Genomic DNA, 19,424 nt, shown 5'->3' with positions numbered 1-19,424 from the left:
ATATAAGCGAGGTTATACCGAATTCTATGGAAAAATCAAGTGTATATATAAAGAAGTGACAATGTGCAATTCGTCCAGGGGGTGGAGGATGGGGGTGAATTCATCGAAAACGTAATGATAGATAATTGCAATCATTTTCCCATTAAAACACATGAATGGGGGAATCTCCATGTTTGAGTGCTTTTGTTTTAATTCTACCCCCTCCTTCTTTTCTACGTGTTTAGAAACATGTGTTAAACTGCTTTAATCAAATTTCATTGTATTATAAATACATCAAAATGGTTCAGATCATTGACTGAATGGGAATCATAATTGATGAACATTTAATATGTTAATGGCATTTAAAAGAACTATCTCTTTCGCAAAATCGCTCTGTCTGAAAATCGACCCAGTATAGTAGCCTTGCCAAAGATGAGTCAATTCTGCAATAGGTAGACCTAAGTGGGACCAGACTCGAAGTCTTGGCCATTTCGTCGAAAGTCTTTTGATAATAACTGCAATGTATCATTCTGTTTAGAAAACCAGCACAATTCAGGGTTGACATTAATTTCCCAGTCAACGCGATCAGCTATAGACTTCACTGAATAGATTTCAAAACAGCATTGGGAGTAAGAATTTCTAGATTAGCATTCCGCACGCAAAGATATAATGATACCCAATCGCGTTTTCTATGGAGAATCATTATAAACAAGGTCAGAGAAATATGTATGCACTGATTAAAACTCTGTTCTCGGTCTCATATTATGAGGTAGCTCATCTCGACATCTAATAATAAATTCAGGTAAACTAGAATCGGTGCTCCTTGCACTTAACGTGTAAAATGGTGAAAGGTTCACGCGCCAACCCTGGCCTTAGATGCCAAAGATTCCCATAATCCTGTCAGAACTATTTGGGAGTATTACTGAACGATTTATTTGTTGGATTAACTACGTGATATCAGTTTTGAAATGTACTAAACATTACTAGTACTTCCATGGTGATAGGCGATCGACATTGTCTGTGGACAACATTACGTCATCACTCCAAGATTACCATTACCGTATCTAAAGTTGTACGGAGGATGTATTACGTGTATACAGTTACAATTTCTTTATTCTTCTTACCAATAGTACAAAGGTATTGAGAAAATACATATATAAGTATTCATACAAATATACAACATGATGTGTTCACAATGTATACATATGTACAAACTGCAGCAATTTAAACAAAGTCATTATAGAGGGGACAGAGTACGATGGATAGCTTAATTTTCTTAACGTGACAATATTGTTAGAATGAAAAATAGATTTTGGTGTTACTATATTTGGTCTAATAATATAATTTCCATGTAGTGAGACTAATTTACGTACAAATCATAACTTTGAATTGAATTGTTCAGTGAAATATATGTCACATATATCTTAAATGTATAGACAGAGTTTTTCAGGCATATGTCGTGAAAACAATAGTACCTATATCATAAGGCAAGGAATGGAAGTTTTGATTTTAATATCCATTTTCTAAAAGGACAGCGGTATAATAAGGTGTCTGTCTGCTCATGGATGTTTTTTTCTTGTTGCTTTCTCTTTGCTTGCTTGTCCGTAAGCAGATTTTATTTGTGTGTGTCTGTTTGAAGGCAGGTTTTGACGAAAAAAGTGGGTCTTGTGACTGTTGACAAGTGATTAAATTTAAAAAAAGGAGATTCAATGACGAATCTGGAGTTTTGGTAAAGGAATTGGTTAATCTTGTGGACGCGCTCCATTCACTCACTCCGGGTGGACACGCTCCATTCACTCACCCTGGTGTGAGTGAATGGAGCGCGTCCACCGCGGTGTGAGTGAATGGAACGCGTCCACTCCGGAGTGAGTGAATGGAGCGCGTCCACCCCAATGTGAGTGAATGGAGCGTGTCCACCCCGGAGTGAGTGAATGGAGCGCGTCCAGCCCATTCACTCACATCGGGGTGGACGCGCTCCATTCACTCACTCCGGAGTGGACGCGCTCCATTCACTCACTCCGGGGTGGACACGCTCCATTCACTCACATCGGGGTGGACGTGCTCCATTCACTCACTCCGGGGTGGACGCGCTCCATTCACTCACACCGGGGTGGACGCGCACCATTCAATGTGGGAAGAGGCTCAATACGCAATTTCAGAGTTGTCTAATAGTTCTTTCCCTTTATGGAACTCTTACGCACAGTGAGACGCAAAACATGCTATCGTTCACACGCGGTGGGTACAAATGCTTATCGCTGCCTTGATATATTGCCTAAAGACCGATTATCAGACATCATGCAGCCATCCAAACTGCAGGGACACACAATATTAGTTAGTTTATTAGTATTTTTAAAATAATAGAATAGCTCAAACAAAAATCGATAATCACCATCTTTGTTTGATTAAAATATCACTCCTGTAGAAGAGGAAATAAAAACTGATTTCATATTTAATTCAATGGCATTATTCAATCAAATATTATTCTTGATATGGTCAGTTAAATGTATACCAACGGCTGATATAAACAAAATTTAAACTTTCATTACTTTTATCCGTATTAATATAGCTGGTCTATAGTATATGTATACATTTTGTACCCACCCAAGCGTTCAACGGAATGTACCTCTGAAAAGATATGTCTTGATTATCGCTGATAATCATACAATCTTATAATCAGCGAAGCAGAATTTACCCCATTCCTGTACCTCCTCTCACTACAATACACAAAAAATCCCACTAGACATTCATATTTTGATAAAAGTATTCAATTTCTTTCGTTTCATAAGTATAATTTTTATCTAGCTGAAAGGTAGCATGTACATCATAGTACTTTTATCGAGAAATAAAACACAAAGAAACAGCAAATTCATTGGTTAATGTACATGTAGATACTGTTTTCCAACAATTTTCGCCCAGAAAATATTTTCGATATTCACGTGCAATTAGATGCTATTTTTTCTCCGACACCAAAACATACACACTACATGTAAATATATAAATAATTAATAGATTTAATTTGCATACATTACCAAACCGTTTCGAGGAAAAAGTTTGATTCTGATTTAAAAAAAAATTTCATTGCACTAACAAATTGTCTTCATAGCCACTGTCTTACACACGAAACAAAGTACTAGTAGTAAAAGAAATGATTTGGTATGATCTTGTATCTCAGTAATTCTATATGAATATTCATTAAGTTGTACACTCAGCTCTCAACAGTAGTTCACGAGGTATTCCTATACCTTGATGGCCAATTTTCGTAATGTATGATCAGTGTTATTCTTAATGATAACACAAAGTCAAATAAGGAATGTCAGATTCTGCATGTAAAGACAATGACAATGGCTGTTTTAGCATTATTTAATACAAAAGTATACAATTTGTATCAACATATCAACGAAACATTTGGCACATTGAAAATACGGATCAAAGACACGGTGTGTCTGGTTGTGTTTGTCCCTTGGCAAGCGACACTACCCAACAATAATCTATCAGAAATATGATATGTTCATCATATCATAATTACCTAGTTTCCATCTGTATTTGTGTTTGCATTTTCATATTTCCTTTTACAATTTCCGTAGTCAAATGATTAATGGCACGCTATATAAGGACAGTATCGCACAATGCACATCATGGTTCACATAGCCGTGAATCTTACAGTATGCAATGTAGTTTTCAATACACCATGGAATAATCTGAACACAAATTTGGATGACAATTTTTTTTTTCAATCAGACGACACATTCCGGATATAAACTGTTATCGTCTAAATCATCCACAGTATAACTACCGGAAGTGGTTGTACTAAGATCATCATCGTCGTCGTTTGTCATCATGCTTCCATCCAAAATGTCCGACATAGAATTAAAATGCATATATTTGTTCGGTTTATAAGCGGACATTGAAATGCCATGAATGTCAACGGGATCGCCATACTGGTTGACTCGTCGGTCTGCGTACTTCCGATGGCCGTTATCCATCGGAACATCTCTTCTGTTTTCCCTGACTTTTGGTCTAATGTCTCTTAAATTCACAACATTGTTTGAATTCTGTTTTAGTCTATGATGCTCTCTATTATCAACACGGGGATATAACTGCTTCAACAAATCTGAAACAGAAATAGAAAATACTCACTTAAAGTTTTCATATACCAGATGACATAACTGTCATATATAAATGTGTTGAAATTCAGACTTTAAAAAGGTTATCAAAGATATAATTTTGTAGACATTGATCAAACAAAACCGAATGATTATCTTTTGTGCTTTTGGAATTTTCTCTGACCTAGTTCCTGACACTGAGAGAGGCCGCCGCTGCTGTGGATGTCGCTCTCACTTCCTCCCCGTCCGCTGTCAGAGGTGTTCGATTCCACGGAAGTTTCGCTGTCGTTGTCACAGTGAGGCTGAGACTGTAATAAAATACCATAAAAGTAGTTATCCAATATCTCTGAACAGTGCATATTCATGACTTACACTTCTGAATAAGAAATATGCATTTACCTATGCATATACTACATATCTAACACAATTTAAGATTTCATAAATCCACACTCATTTTTGGGACTAAGGCTTTTCTTTGAATTAACAGGTCTCTTAATTAATCTACTCAATAACTTGTAGTGCAAGAGTTATGATCATGATGACAACATACATGTCCATTTGTAACGTGAAAGTCTGGGATTCAAAATTCGTACATGACAATTCACGAGGGAGAAGGGTACGCCATTTGATTAAAAGCTCCTAGAAACTTCTGCATGTACTAGAATGTACACATTAACAACATCATTACGGCAAAATTCCCTCATTATTAGAAAATTACTTGAATGTAGCGCACATTTTTAGAAATCGTTTTCATAATATTTACTAAGATTATACATGTATATTCTCATCAAAATAACCTTAGATACATTTTTAATATACACATATATATATATATATATATATAGCACTAAATAATCACAACTAGGTACTGAACATTTTCGCCCCAGCCCGGGGTCGAACCAGCGACGTACGGCACCCACCGCCTAGCAAGATTGTCAAACCAGTGCGTAAGTCCACTCGGCCACAACGACTTCCCTAAAAAGGAAGCTTTGTTATGCTCCTAAAGCGCTACTTATACACACTGATGCAATCCCACACAGTCGCTGTGTCATTCAGTGTTTTAAGATATTTTATAAGGAGAGTGGATCTCTCGATGCAATTGTATAGAATATTTAATATAAAGCACAAACAAACAATTATAACACCCAACCTTACGTTTACCCCTAGGATCTAAACGATACATGTGAAAATCAATTAATTAATATATAAAGCACTAAATAATCACAACTAGGTACTGAACATTTTCGCCCCAGCCCGGGGTCGAACCAGCGACGTACGGCACCCACCGCCTAGCAAGATTGTCAAACCAGTGCGTAAGTCCACTCGGCCACAACGACTTCCCTAAAAAGGAAGCTTTGTTATGCTCCTAAAGCGCTACTTATACACACTGATGCAATCCCACACAGTCGCTGTGTCATTCAGTGTTTTAAGATATTTTAAAAGGAGAGTGGATCTCTCGATGCAATTGTATAGAATATTTAATATAAAGCACAAACAAACAATTATAACACCCAACCTTACGTTTACCCCTAGGATCTAAACGATACATGTGAAAATCAATTAATTAATATATAAAGCACTAAAAAATATATAGATATTAACCTTATTGCATTTATGCTGAGTTGATGCTTTCTTCTTTATTTAAAGCTCATTAATTTCTATGCTTACTTCAAGTCTATAATGCACTTAATGTGTCTTTGTTTGATGCGCTGTTGAACAAACTGCCCCCAATAAAGTAAGCTATAGCTAGCTTTGTTTCGGACACAGACAACACATTTCCCAAATGGTAAATAAATTATATTTGTTCGACATAAATATGACCAGTGCAGTAACATGTATGATGTGGAGACATATTTTTACCGGATTTGCATGCATGTTGATGATGTTCTGATGAAGTTGAAGTTTTCCTAGCTGTGAGTGGGGCTGGTGGTTGTAGGCGGAGGGGCTGGGCACCGCCTTTACTTGCGCCACCCTAGGATTTTGTGCAGGCATAATGGTGTCCAAGATCTGTGGGGAAAAAGAAGTAAAACATTGTCATTCACTTTATGATACGAGTCTCTTTCTCCATAAAACACATGTAGTTCTCAAAGTGGAATTAGGTTTGTAAATTTCATTTAGATTCACACAGGGAAAATTGTAAGTATCAAGAAAACTGTCTCTGTTGATTTCATGGAAATTTCAGAAGAAAAAAAATATTGAACCTTAGTTCAGTACAAGATGTGTTTGTTTTTATGTTGTTTTACGTTCAACTGAGAATATTTCACTAATTCACGGATGACATCAGCTGTAAGAGAAGTCCCACAAATTCTGACCAATGCATGCCAATGAGGGTTCTTCTACCGTGACACGTGACCTCCGTTTTTAAGGTCATATCCTCAAAACCCGTGACTTCGCTTCTGATGTCAGGCGTGTGGTGAAAGAATGACCACTACTAGTAACCTATGTCAAATGTCGTAGGCTTAACGAAAAGTATGCAGAAGCCCAAAAAATGGCATGAGCAATAACTTTTTCAACGTTCTTGGGGGAAATTTAGAAGAAGGTAATAAAGCACCTGCTTTTTCACTAGAGGAGATTGAAACTCAAAACCTGACAACCTATTTTTTGTCAAACTGATGCAATATCCCATTCAGTATTAGAAACAGACTTGGACAAATCCATTCAGAAGTTTTAGATAATGTTAAACAAGGATTTCCCATTCTCTTTTCAGGATTAGATAAAAAGCCGAAGTGATTTGATACGCTGTGCTACATTATCGGAAAATCTTCTCTAGACATGCAATAAGAAGTAAAACGGGTCGGTAAAATGACACATTTATAACTTCAAATATTTACTTTAAACTGAAAAAACACGGACTGGGTTTTGCTTTGTTTTGCCTCCCCCCAAAAATCTATGACGGGGAGGGGGGTCTAAAGACAGAATATATCCATGCATTCCTGTTTGGCAGGTGATTGTTGTGAACGGGCGATATCAGTAAGTTATCGCCACGAGACAACCAGGCACTATGTTTTCATATGGCCCTCGGTGGGTCTGTTGACAGGGTAATCCCACCTAGTCCACTACAGATTCCTCATGTCAATTAAGGCTCCCGATAAGGGCTTACTTTATCTTTTTGAAGTTGTTTTGATCACGTGACCCTTGACCAGAAGGTGTTGAGCTGAGTGAAATCTTTGTTAAAAATTGATAAAACACGATTTAGATCACGATTCGGAAATGTTTAATCCTTTTAATATTTATTAAATATGTTTGGAGTTTGCTGTCAAAAAACCTGAGTCATCTTAATCCTAACTGAAGTAGGTTTTGTTTTATTTGGCGTTGGCCTGCCCTTTCTCCTCTGCTTTTAGAGCCCCATTCTGTTCTCCAAATCTTAACAAATCGAGTAGTGTCTTATTTTCTAAAGTACATATATTTCTGTGTACAATATGTCAAATTTAAACACACGTAAATTGATGTCTAAATTTTAAGCTTTTACTATGAATAGCTAGTTATGGAATGTTTTATCAGTGGAGAGCAATCCGAGTGTACAAAAGCTGAGTCAATAACTATTATTGCCATTGTACTGTTCGCCATTGTCAGGAACCGGGACAAGTGGGAAAGCGAAAAGAAACCCTCGGAAACATTGGCTAATTTTTCAAATGACTGTTATTATAAAACAACAAATAATCGGGGCTAAACTTGTACAAGAATGCTAATCAACTTCAATTTTCAGTTTCTTAACAAAGACCACGCAACAACAGAAAGCATTAGCATTGTGAAAACATTTAAAAATTCGGGTTAAAGTTATTTGCAAACAATCAAAGAAAAAATATATATGTTGTGGGATAATTATGTTAAGCATAACAATAGGAGTTATAAGATATACACATTTTTAAGTCCATGAAAGGAGGAAAAATGTTTTAATGGGTGTCATAGGATGTTCAATTTCCAAATTTGAACACTAATAGAAAGCAAAAATGTTCTAAAGACTTTATATAATTGATATTCATATATATGATAGAGTTCATTTTCCTTTTTGATGTTCGTCATCTGTGACAGTTATTTCATTATTTAATTGACTGGAACGATAAGCTAAATGATGCATCCAGTCACATCACCGCTAAGTCTGTCTGTGATAAATGATTATTTTTAAAAAATGACTGAAATTCCAGCGACTACCCGGTAGTCGTAAAACTCGATAAACTAATGAATTATTACAAACAAACCCACACATCCTGTCAATGTTTGCCTATACCAAAAATGCCATTAGATTCCTCTTGCGAATGATTGATTTTCAAAATATTAGATATAGAATTGGCAGCTTACCCGATCTACCTCCCGTTTGGGAGGATTTTTTTGGTACAGATGGCGTTCCATTTCCAGGGTATCATATTTCTTTTCTTCATCCATTGAGAAGCTAACTCGTTTCTCACTCTTCTCCCTCTTCATGGACTGATCAATTGCATCATACTGTTCTTTCGAGTCATTAATGGCGTTCTGGTTCTTTGTAACGACCTCACCGTTGTTATTCTTTTCCAGGGTACGTTTCTGTTGGTCGTTTCGCCTGATGAGAAAGATCACGAGGATGATGCTTCCCGCCACGACTACAGTTACACACGAAATGATAACAGCAATCATCAGGTAGTTGTCATTTTCTGTCACTTGTGGAGAAACAGGAGTAAGGATATGATGGGACAAAACCACAATGGTCATCGAGAAATTGGAGGATAATTTGGGTACACCTTGATCCTCTACGATGACAGTCATGGGGTATCGATTGACGTAATCCGATGTTAGCGGTCTATTTAGTTTTATCTCCCCACTGTCTTGGTCCATTGAGATGAAACTAATGGTTTCGACGAAAGAGTACAACAGCTTGGCATTCATGTCAAAGTCCCGATCTTTAGCTTCTACCTTCCCAATGATGCTATTGATTGGGAGATCAAATAGAAATGCAATGGTTTTGTTCTCCGCATTAGGAAATATTATTTCAGGATAATTGTCGTTTTCATCAGACATAAATACAGTCACGTATCCGGTACCGTTTAGGGATGTCGGCGTGCCCTTATCAATAGCTACAACCTTGAAGTTGATTCCGTGCGGCTGAGTTTCCCTATCTAAAGCTTTGGTGGTGATTATAGTTCCATTCTTGAAAATAAAGAATGGTAGATTTGGTTCCTTATCTTCGGATAGAAAGAAGTCAAATGTGCCATTATTCCCTAGATCGTCATCCTTAGCTGTCAATTGCCCCACAGATAGTCCGGGTCTCTGGTTCTCCGGAATGGTAAACATGAACGGAGGGTCCGTAAATTTGGGTTTATTGTCGTTTGTGTCTAGAATGGTAATGGCTACATTTGAGGTAGAAGACCGTCTTGGATTTCCTTTATCAGTGGCAACCACTTTGAAATTGATCTTGGAGGCATTTTCTCTATCGGTTTTGAAGTTTACGTATATTGTACCAAAGGTTGGGTCAATACCGAAAGCGAAACGTCCAGTCTGCGACAGAGAGTATTCAATGTCGGCGTTTATGCCTATATCGAAATCTAAAGCTGAAACTTTTAGGATTTCAATCCCTATGTCGTTGTTTTCGTACATTTCTGCATAGTAAGTGGTCTTGATGAACCTAGGGGAATGATCGTTCATGTCAATGACCGTGACCTTGAAGGTCGAGGACGAACTCAGTGGAGGAATGCCGGAATCAGTACATGTCACCGTGATGTCGTACTGGTCGAGTTTTTCTCGATCCAACCCGACGTTTACTACTACTTTATATTCATTTACATCGAGTTTATCGAGTCGAAAGCTAGGGTTACTAACGGAGCAGGTGACATGTCCATTTTGACCTGTGTCCTCGTCTGTTACGCCCACATGCGCAACAGCTGCCCCGACACTAGCTGATTCAGAGATCTTAGCGGTCTGAGCATTCGACAACAAATTAACGTTGATGATTGGGGGGCTATTTGTTGAATCTAGTACCTTAGCATACACAGTTGCTTGAGAGATCAAAGGTTGATCAGCGTTATCTGATGCTTCAATTATAACTTTTAGAACTTCACCAGAGTAATAAGTTAAAGGTTTGATTAGACTAAGATTTCCATGGGTTTGGTTGATCGAAAACATTTGCTTTATATCGTCTGATTGGTAAGGACTGAGTCGGTAAATAACCTCTCCATTTTTGCCCAAGTCTTTGTCTGTGGCACTTATGTTTAGAATCACTGAATTCACTGCTACGGTTTCGTCTATGCTTATGTTGTAGTTTGGTTGGCTAAATGTTGGTCGATTGTCGTTTACGTCCGTTACAGTAATAGCGACCACTAGACTTCCGGTTCTGACAGGGGTTCCGCCATCCATTGCCTCTATCACTAAATTATAACCACCAATTTTCTCTCGGTCTAATGTTTGGTTAAGAACTAGCTTCAACGTAGATGTCCCAACCATTGAAATATCATATCTCAAAACGAAAGGTGAATTTGATGGTTTCAAGATGTATGTCTTAATTGTGTTCTCGCCACTATCTAAGTCCACAGCTCCCTCAACAGAAAGATTTGAATTCGGAATCGATGATTCCGAAATTTCCAGGTTCGTTCTATCCTTCAGAAAAAATGGCTTATTATCATTGATGTCTAACAACACGACTTTCACCTTTATGATTTGGAAAAACGTACCTATTGTCGATTGTGCACTCACATCCAACCGAATGTCACAATTGTCTGAAAATTTACAATGTGAAAGAGATTCCCTGTCCAGTGTTCCGTTCGTATAGAACGCCCCAGTTTTGTCGTTAATGTTGAAATACACGGCCAGAGGATTTCCCTGCGAGAGAATGTTGAAACGAATATTTTCACGATCAATTTTTTCTGTGGTGTTTTGTTCTAAGAATTTAGAATCGTTGACGATGTTTCCGATGAAAAAGTTTGTTGGTTGTTCCTCCTGGATTCGGTATGTTAATTCTTGTCCCGTTAGATACGAAGTCAGGAGGCTGGAGACCACGAAAAGCACTATTTGTACACTGTGACATCCCGGCATCTTGTCAATAACGAGCTGAACACTTTTTGGTGACGAAAATGCAAAGGTTGGGATAGTAGAGTATTACCACGTCAATCGAACGACATCCTGAAAGAGGACAAAGAAAACGAAAAAATTTAAATCCTTAATGGAAATTCATTAAATACGATACTCATATTGAAATAACTTACCTATACCAATATACATAATCACACCAATATACCTTGAACCAAGACACTCTTTTTAAGGACTGCTGTTATTTTTATGAGGTATGATATGAAATAATCCACGAACACGGTAAAATGTTTAGACAATTAATAATAAAAGTGCTGAAGACCAGTGGCAGTTGTATTTCAAACAGTCCGATTCAAATATACCTGTAAAATGTGACTTTTCTCCTTTTGTAATTATGTTCCCTCCGTAATCCTTGTGTCAATAAGGATGGAAAATCGCACAGAATGAAAACTTTCACATTTAATAAGTAATCCGTTAGTCAAAACATACATTAAGAACAAGTGTATATTGACATTCTCAAATGTAATCCAGCGAGCTATTTGATCTGTATATTACTTCTACATTGACATTAATATTTAGCAAGGGGAGAATCGTTAAAGGCTATGCCCCGCCCACTTCCACACTCCGCTAAACAAGATCGGCATGCGACTAGATCTGTCCGTCAGGTGGTTCCTTTTTTAAAATCCCGTTGAAATAAGAGGCGGAAAGTCAATGAAGAAAAAAGAATTCAATGGCTGATCATGGAAGAGCAATTCAAAAAACAGAGATAGTATCTAATTTGTAGTTTGTCTAAACAATATCGACTACAAAACTTTGCGACCATGGGCTGTTCAGATCGATTTTAGGAGAATGCAAGGCTGCAACTATTACTTGTAATGCGATAAAAGGATGTGTCCCAGCAATTACACAAAGCTATCAATACACTTTAGATGGACTGTATTTAAAAGTTAGTCACAAGTCTTTTAAAAATATTTATGATACTATTCATGGTAAAATGCACACTGAGAAAAGTTTCTGTTGTATCTTCATACCTGTAAACAGCCTAATTACAAGTTATGTAACATTTAACATTGAAAAGTGCACAGTAGAACAGGTTTTGATTTTAATTTTGTTAATTCTCATGTCTGACTGTCATCCAACGACCCGTGATTTGGCACCTTTAGGGATTTTTACATCGTTATCTTAATTACGGCACTGGCAATTAAAATTCCTTAGAACTTGTATCCAAAATAAAATGCAGATAAACCCCTCACGACATGAACAGTTAAGTTTTTGAAGATGGTAGTGGATGTTTATAAAAAAAACTCAGAAGTGTTGAGGAATCTTTATCTTTTGTTGCCAGGTGTCTTGTTTGAATTTATTTATGACATTTCCCAGCGAAGAAGAATACTTTTTACCCAGTAAAAATGCTTTGGAAATCTGATATATAACATAAAAAATAACAGAGTATAGAAATCTGGCCCCTTGATTTACATGATAAAACGTAAACAAAAATTAACAAACAAGCAAAATTCACGTATATGTAAGCTGAATTTTCCGGATACTCTAGTCTTGTTTCCTTTTATCGCACCGATCGCCCCTATGTCACAGACTTGTAGATCGTTCAGAAATTTACCCGGAAGCTAGCCAAAAATTATGTCGACTTTTATATCTACAGATCAAAACATGTGTAATCATTTGCTGTCCATTTTTCATTCCGCGACGGTCCTACGAAACTCGTGAGTCATTAGACAACGTTAAGGATTTTCTTTACACCCCCGAAGAGGCCGAAAAATTGCTAGTGTGGAACCTAAACTTTTCAATGTTTGTCTTTCAGATCAGCGGACAATACTCGCCTAATTCCAAATGTTACATCACCTTCGATTTGAGCGATTACACACGAATGGTGGTAGATAAACATGTAAGTAGCATGACCATGCCCCAGTCTCCGATTCTCATGTAACCTCATTCTTCAAATTATCACAAGAATTCAATGGAAGAAGGTGAGGTTAGCCCAGTAAAATAGGATATCGGTCCTTTGTTTTTCTTTCGTTTTAACACTCCGTGGTTAATTCTAACGCAGTTCCTAAACAAATTAAAAGTGAAATCACGAGCAAAAATGACTCGTCTAATTCCATTGAGAATTGATGAACTATGTCGTTGGTTTTTTTGATAAAATCAGAAGGTCCCAAACCTTAAATTTAGGACTGATTGACTCATTCACGTATATATACTGTAATTAATGTTACCTATTCATTTGAGCTTCAGCTATTCACATCTTCTTTAGTGAACTTTTAGTGATTTCGGGCACAATAAAAAGTTGCATTTTATTTTAGAAGATACAATACACACGCACTTTGTGGCTCAGTAAGCAATGCTACGATCATGGAGAAACCTAATAACTCTCAGAGAGATTAAATTTGAAACTGTTACAATATAAAATGATACGATATTTGAATTTTTTAATTTATTTCAATTCATATTTCAATCTTCTTAACGGCCATGAGTATCAAAATATCACAAATAACAGTTATTTAGTTCTCAAGGTGATTGTCACGGTCTTACAGAATTTCTAATTTAGAATTTTTTGTGGGCATAAATTTACACAAAACGTTACTTTCCAGTTATCCCCGTATTCAATTTCGCCTGACATTGCAAAACAGGACAATCAAGTAAACTTGATATTAGTCCAGTATCTGTAAATTTCAAAACCTCCCTACTACCAGATATACAAAAGAATGGCATAGATTTAAATTTTAAAGCAGTTATCATATTTACAACATAAAAGCGTCTTCTCCATATCTTGATACTGAATATTCCTATCCTTCTCAAAACTAGTCTCTTTTTTTCAGTCGTTTGAAAAAGGAAACAAGATAAATTGTATTTTGATTCACACTCCGTCTCTCCGTTACTTCACCCCCACTTAGTTCTCATAAAGAAGCTATCTCAACTCTTTTACAAACATATCTTCCTCTAGAAAAAATTCCTTTAAAAGCACAGCTTAAGAGCGGCTTTTGTTGGCCTTTCATCACCATTTTGCAAAATCGGTAAAGAAGGGTAGAATGCTGTTAAAAATGATTAATGGGCTTCATAATTTTTCCTGGTGATCGTAACTAAGTACAAAGTTTTTCATTGCTGTGCTTAAACGTGCATTGTGTGCACACCTCTGGGAATGATAGATGCACAAAGGATGAAGTGAGGGATCGAGACGGGTATTTAGAGATTGTAAAACGGTCAGAATAAGAGCTGATTGATTACAATCTAATGTACCCCAGTCAGCTGTTTAATTTCAGGTGCCCAGCAGTTGGCATTTGGTGTGTCATGAATTGCTACCTAAACGCACTAATGGTATTAATTCATTAATTCAAAAACATGTACCAAAATTCTGTTTTATTCTGAAATCTCATTAAAATCAGATCTATTTGAAATTAAAGGCTTATCGTCCGATTACGAACATTTTTCCTTAAAATCAAACTTGGGCATGACTATTAATCAAAATTAATTACGGTGGTTTATAAGATGCAGCATTTTACATTGGAGTTAGCTTATGAATGCATCATCTTATTTCTATGTATTACAGCAATTGCCATGAAAATCGATTTAAAAAAAAAAACCTAATATGATTCAGTATTGGAGAATGGAAATTTGACAATTCAAACAAATCATGCACAATTTAACAAAACTTACCATACCAATACATTTTTTTTCATACTAGTATATGCAATCATAATATTAGTACCATTATATAACGTAATTATAAGACATTAGATTTTTATCCAGTTCTCACCTTCATCTACACACAACCATCATCTAGGCCTAGCTGATGGGAATTAATCCAAATGTAGGGAACATTGGTGAAAATAATTATCAAGTGAGATCAATTTTTAACAGATGTACTTACACGAAGAGCCAGCATGTGATTTCCCCTCTAGTTCGGCTTCAATCTGTGTCGAGAACCGTCAACATGCAATGTGTGCTTCAAATTATGGTATCCCCTTAATGTTCCAATATCCTCTGTTAACTAATAAATAACCGTAAATGTTAGTTGAATGAGAGGAACGTCATGTCAAGCAATTATCTCATGCCTTGTTTTCGCGGAACAACAAAAACCGATTACACATTCCCTTTGATTGACGCGGGGAACCACTAATTATTTGTAATAGATTGTCCGATACGGCGATACTGGCACATAGGTAAGAATTGTCACCCTTGCACACGATAAGCGCCGAGATGGCTCGAAGGTATTTTCCGTTTTACGGAATCACACGAATAGGTGTCGGGTACCCGCTGGTCACACCACAGAAAACAATATATGTTGGAATGAAAAACTGTTAGACACTAATATAGATATTCAGAGAATTTGACTGACAACTTCAATAATGATCATAGGTGATCTACAGAATAATTCCATGTTGCCATAAACGATTAGATAATCCCATTATTACAACCAATGAAAAGAGCGATACCCCTTCATAAAGACTTTAATAGAAATTCAATATTCCAAAACTACTATTGGAATAAAAATTCCGACGATCCCCCTGACCAAAGATTTAAATGTAATTCATAGATTTAAAGAATGCCTCATAACAGAAAAGTTTAAACAGACACAAAATGTTATGCAATGCAATAAGGGTGTTATAAAAATATTGTTATATTTTGAATACTTATATCATCGTAACATCTACATAGCATTTTCTCGTTAAAAGTTTGTTCAACCAAGGATATTATAAATATCAAAAATACAGGAGTACATGTTCTAAAAGATAAAATTCAACAGTTTTTGAATGTACATGCATATAGTCGGGTAGCAAAGGATAACTTGAATTCCTATGATATAATAGTACATCACATTTACGAGAAGTAAAAACAATAAACAAAAAAGCCACGGTATTATATGTATTTATGCGCAGGTGCTTGTATTTTCTCGGCGTACAACAAAGTCATGGATAGTAGCTTTTAAGAACACTAGAATAAAGAAATGGAGGAACAGATAGAGAAATTAAATGACAATCTCAGGTACCTTATCTCGGTACTTTAGTACAATACAAAGTAGTTCTCCCGATGGATATGTTGGAACAAGATGAGGATTTTGATAATCTTTGCCGTGGTGAGCTTTACTAAATTTTACACAACTTCAATAAGATGATCACACCTGCTTTGAGTCCTTAAGGAAACATTTCACAGCTTCCTTCGCCGGTTAGTCACATCGGATTATCTAGATCTTGGGCAACACTATTAGGCGAGAGGACACTGATTTTCTTTTTCAGTCGTAATCCTCTAATACTCGTGAAGGTAAATAAAGTCATAACTTATAATTGACTCGCTTTGTTGGTTAATTAAACCAAAGGTTAAAGATAAATTGTGTGACATTTTTTATCCACATTTCTTTGAAACACCGAACCCAGACTAACATCGAGATGTATGTTAACATTTTGTTTATAGATTATCATATTAGATAATGAATTAAATGGACTAAATTGGATTGGATTCCTAATGAGAAGGTAAATTCAAATAGAAGAACTAAATGAAATGAAAATTAAGTAGCTTAATCGGAAACAATTTTAGGGCTTATGAAATTTTTATTGTGTTTAGCAACATAATGGTGTTTCTCCCTGCATGTTGTTGCTTCTTTATAAAAAAAACCAACCCCATAGTTAGGACCAAATAACGCTCTATAGTCTTGTTCCAAAAGAATATCAAATTCTTCCTAATGAAATATAATTGCTCATGAGCAAAACTCGTGAAGTTCAAAATCTTCACATTTTCTGCATACGGCATATTTTGACCCTGAAAGCTATCATGTTCAGTCGAGTCTATAGAATTTCAAAAAAAAAAAAAAAAACCGTCATAGAGTGCAATTAGAGGAAGTATAGAATAGTACAAATCGAATACCCTAATGCGTTTAAAATTGGAATTTAAACCGTGGAAAAATTATCTGAAATGATGATCAGCTAAAAGTTCTACCATCTCTCGTCACAGGTAATGTCTATCTAATTTGCTAGTATCTGATGAGCAAAGAAACGAACTGTGTTCAACAGAAAAGAAATTAGAACAGAGACATTAAAAATCGGGTGTGATTTTTATGGATGTTATCATGATCAAGAGTGATAGAGTCTTGGTCTCTCTGTAAGATAAGGGTCCGGGGCATTCTCGATGTACCCCTTCTTTTTTCACGGTCCGTGATCTCTTAATGTCTGTGATTCCCAGAAGATAACACTTCAAAGCAGCCAATCTGATGCGTATCTACTTAATAATTCATTTGAAGTGTTTATGTGAGAAAAATTACATGTAATTATATTAATTCAAATTCCATCGGCAATAAGATTTCCGAAGTTTACTCACATACCGGTATCTTTATGGACTGGAGTGCGCAATAATAAAACCAAATACAAGGGGTTAAAATGAACTTTTTATGCATTTCTATATAGTAAAGAAAATGGCATATACCACATACTAAAATGAATGTGTTTACCTGTTACAATGAATTCAATTATATATCAGAAGCATTGACAAACATGTAAAAGTTTAATATCACAATCAATAATACCATTTAAAAAATGATTTCTTCAAATTCATTTCAAACATTTAATGTTAAGCACAAAATATATCATTTTCAATGGCCAAATGACTTATTTGTAAACTATTTGAACGATTCATGCGAGTTCTTAATGACCCATGTAGAGGCTTTCAGAAAAATTAAAATCATTTCGATAAACAACCGATAACTGCATAGATTTTTATCGATTCGTAAAGTGACTTTAGGGTTTTTAAATCGTCGTCAAAAATGTTTTCAGATACTTTTCAAAAGATATTTTAAGTTGTTGACAGGCGACATTGATTGGCAGAGGGTGATAAGTCAGGAAGAGGTCACGTGTGAGTCTGTCCACGCGCATACCGGAACTACAGAGACTGGGAGAGACAGCGGATGACATCAGCTTCTTGATGCGTGTGCATACTTTGATTCAGTCTTATTTCTATGTCAAACTGAAAAGAGTTCCCACAAGAAGGATAGTACAACAACAACAACAAAAATCCGAGCCAGCGTATTACAAGAAAATCATCTAAATATGCAAAAACAGAAAACTGTCCAAAACATTTATGATCAATAACCATCAATTTAAATGACATTTTACAGTGGCACAGAAATACCTGACATCTCTGTCAAAAGATTTAAAACAAATGATCAGTAGATGCAAACAATACAGTGGAAAATGTCTCATATCCGCACATACAGATAAACATTGAACTGTAACGTTAGATAGTGTCAAACGTCGTCCCCATTTCAAATTGTGGCTGTAATTTGTAAATATGTGTCGCCATGACTTATGCACCAGAAACCATAAAACATACTAAGTATTAATCACACTTTTGTTAGTTCTAAAAACATAGAAAATTTAAATATCTAAAAGACGCAACAATGAGATACGCGTATCATGGTATCATCACATTTACCTTTTCTGAGACGAGAATTGGAAGTTTCTTTGTGAATGACATTAATCATAATAAATCCGGAAGACTTTGACCAAAAAATGCCAAACCCTTCACTCAATCATGGGAAAGCAGTCCCTCCACACCACAGAAAGCAATGAATTGGGCTATAAACTTTATTGTTTTTGTATTAATTTTGAGAATATCTCGTTCATAAAAAAGCTTATTGGATTGTAACAGGTGGCGAATTCATCATATCTGTTTTATTATAGGAAATAAATTATTTAAAGTTGTTTAAATTTTTATTGTTCGTACTGTAAATTAAATTCAGAGGCCTATCCCAAACTGAAACAATGCATGGATATAATCATAAGTTTTTAATGATACAATGTAAGCTTGCAATTGTTGAATTTTACCTTTAAAACAAAGCATACATATTGTATCACTTCAAAGTATGTAGACAGTTTTCCTACAAGTTAAAATTCATGAATTCTGATGTTTTCAAGTATGAATTGCTGGCAGGGGTTCCCTCTAATCGACACGCTGTGTTGTAGACGCTCGCAACATTAATTCTGCATGTTTACAAAGGACGCAAACAATTTGAAAATGTAATATTTCGAAGGTCAATACATCAAAATTGTTGTAAATCTAGAGAAAACATAATTGAGGAAACACTGTCGCGAAAGAGACTAAGGGTCTGGTATTTTGGATAACAGGCAGCTATTACGCGGGTAACAAGCGTGCTCCCTTAAAACCGAAACCATATCAGATATAGAAATGAATTGTTCAAATTCATGATCACCGACATATTTTGATCTTGCAATATCTTGATTATTACGATCAAATCTGAAAATTTCAACACTTATGAATGAACGACTTTAGCATTGATTCGTTTGAACAAACGGGTGACACAAAAAAAGTCAGAAAGTTATTTCTATGAAT

The 19,424-nt window shown here is 35.9% G+C and overlaps 1 protein-coding gene and 1 long non-coding RNA gene across 3 annotated transcripts; one reads left to right on the top strand and one right to left on the bottom strand.

Annotated features, from left to right (window-relative positions):
• Positions 1 to 3,325: 3,325 nt before the first annotated feature.
• Positions 3,326 to 18,086, bottom strand: LOC125678651 (protocadherin beta-11-like). 2 transcript variants are annotated; one of them, XM_048917251.2, is made up of 5 exons: positions 14,956 to 18,086; positions 8,382 to 11,168; positions 5,943 to 6,089; positions 4,267 to 4,390; positions 3,326 to 4,090 (listed from the first exon to the last, which is right to left on the bottom strand). In XM_048917251.2, the coding sequence occupies exons 2-5, from the start codon at positions 11,079 to 11,081 to the stop codon at positions 3,714 to 3,716; spliced, it is 3,348 nt and encodes a 1,115-aa protein (XP_048773208.2). In that variant the 5' UTR covers positions 11,082 to 11,168; positions 14,956 to 18,086; the 3' UTR covers positions 3,326 to 3,713. The 2 variants fall into 2 exon arrangements, with proteins under 2 accessions (XP_048773208.2, XP_048773209.2); XM_048917252.2 differs by lacking the exon at positions 14,956 to 18,086 and adding an exon at positions 11,438 to 11,709.
• Positions 12,461 to 18,072, top strand: LOC130052382 (uncharacterized). The gene is made up of 2 exons (XR_008800721.1): positions 12,461 to 12,793; positions 12,892 to 18,072. It is a non-coding gene; the product is annotated as an uncharacterized LOC130052382 (long non-coding RNA).
• Positions 18,087 to 19,424: the final 1,338 nt, after the last annotated feature.

Source organism: Ostrea edulis, chromosome 2, assembly GCF_947568905.1.
Source record: "Ostrea edulis chromosome 2, xbOstEdul1.1, whole genome shotgun sequence".
Classification (NCBI taxonomy): Eukaryota; Metazoa; Mollusca; class Bivalvia; order Ostreida; family Ostreidae; genus Ostrea; species Ostrea edulis.
The sequence above is the reverse complement of the archived record's forward strand: the minus strand, read 5'-3'. Positions and strand labels throughout refer to the sequence as shown.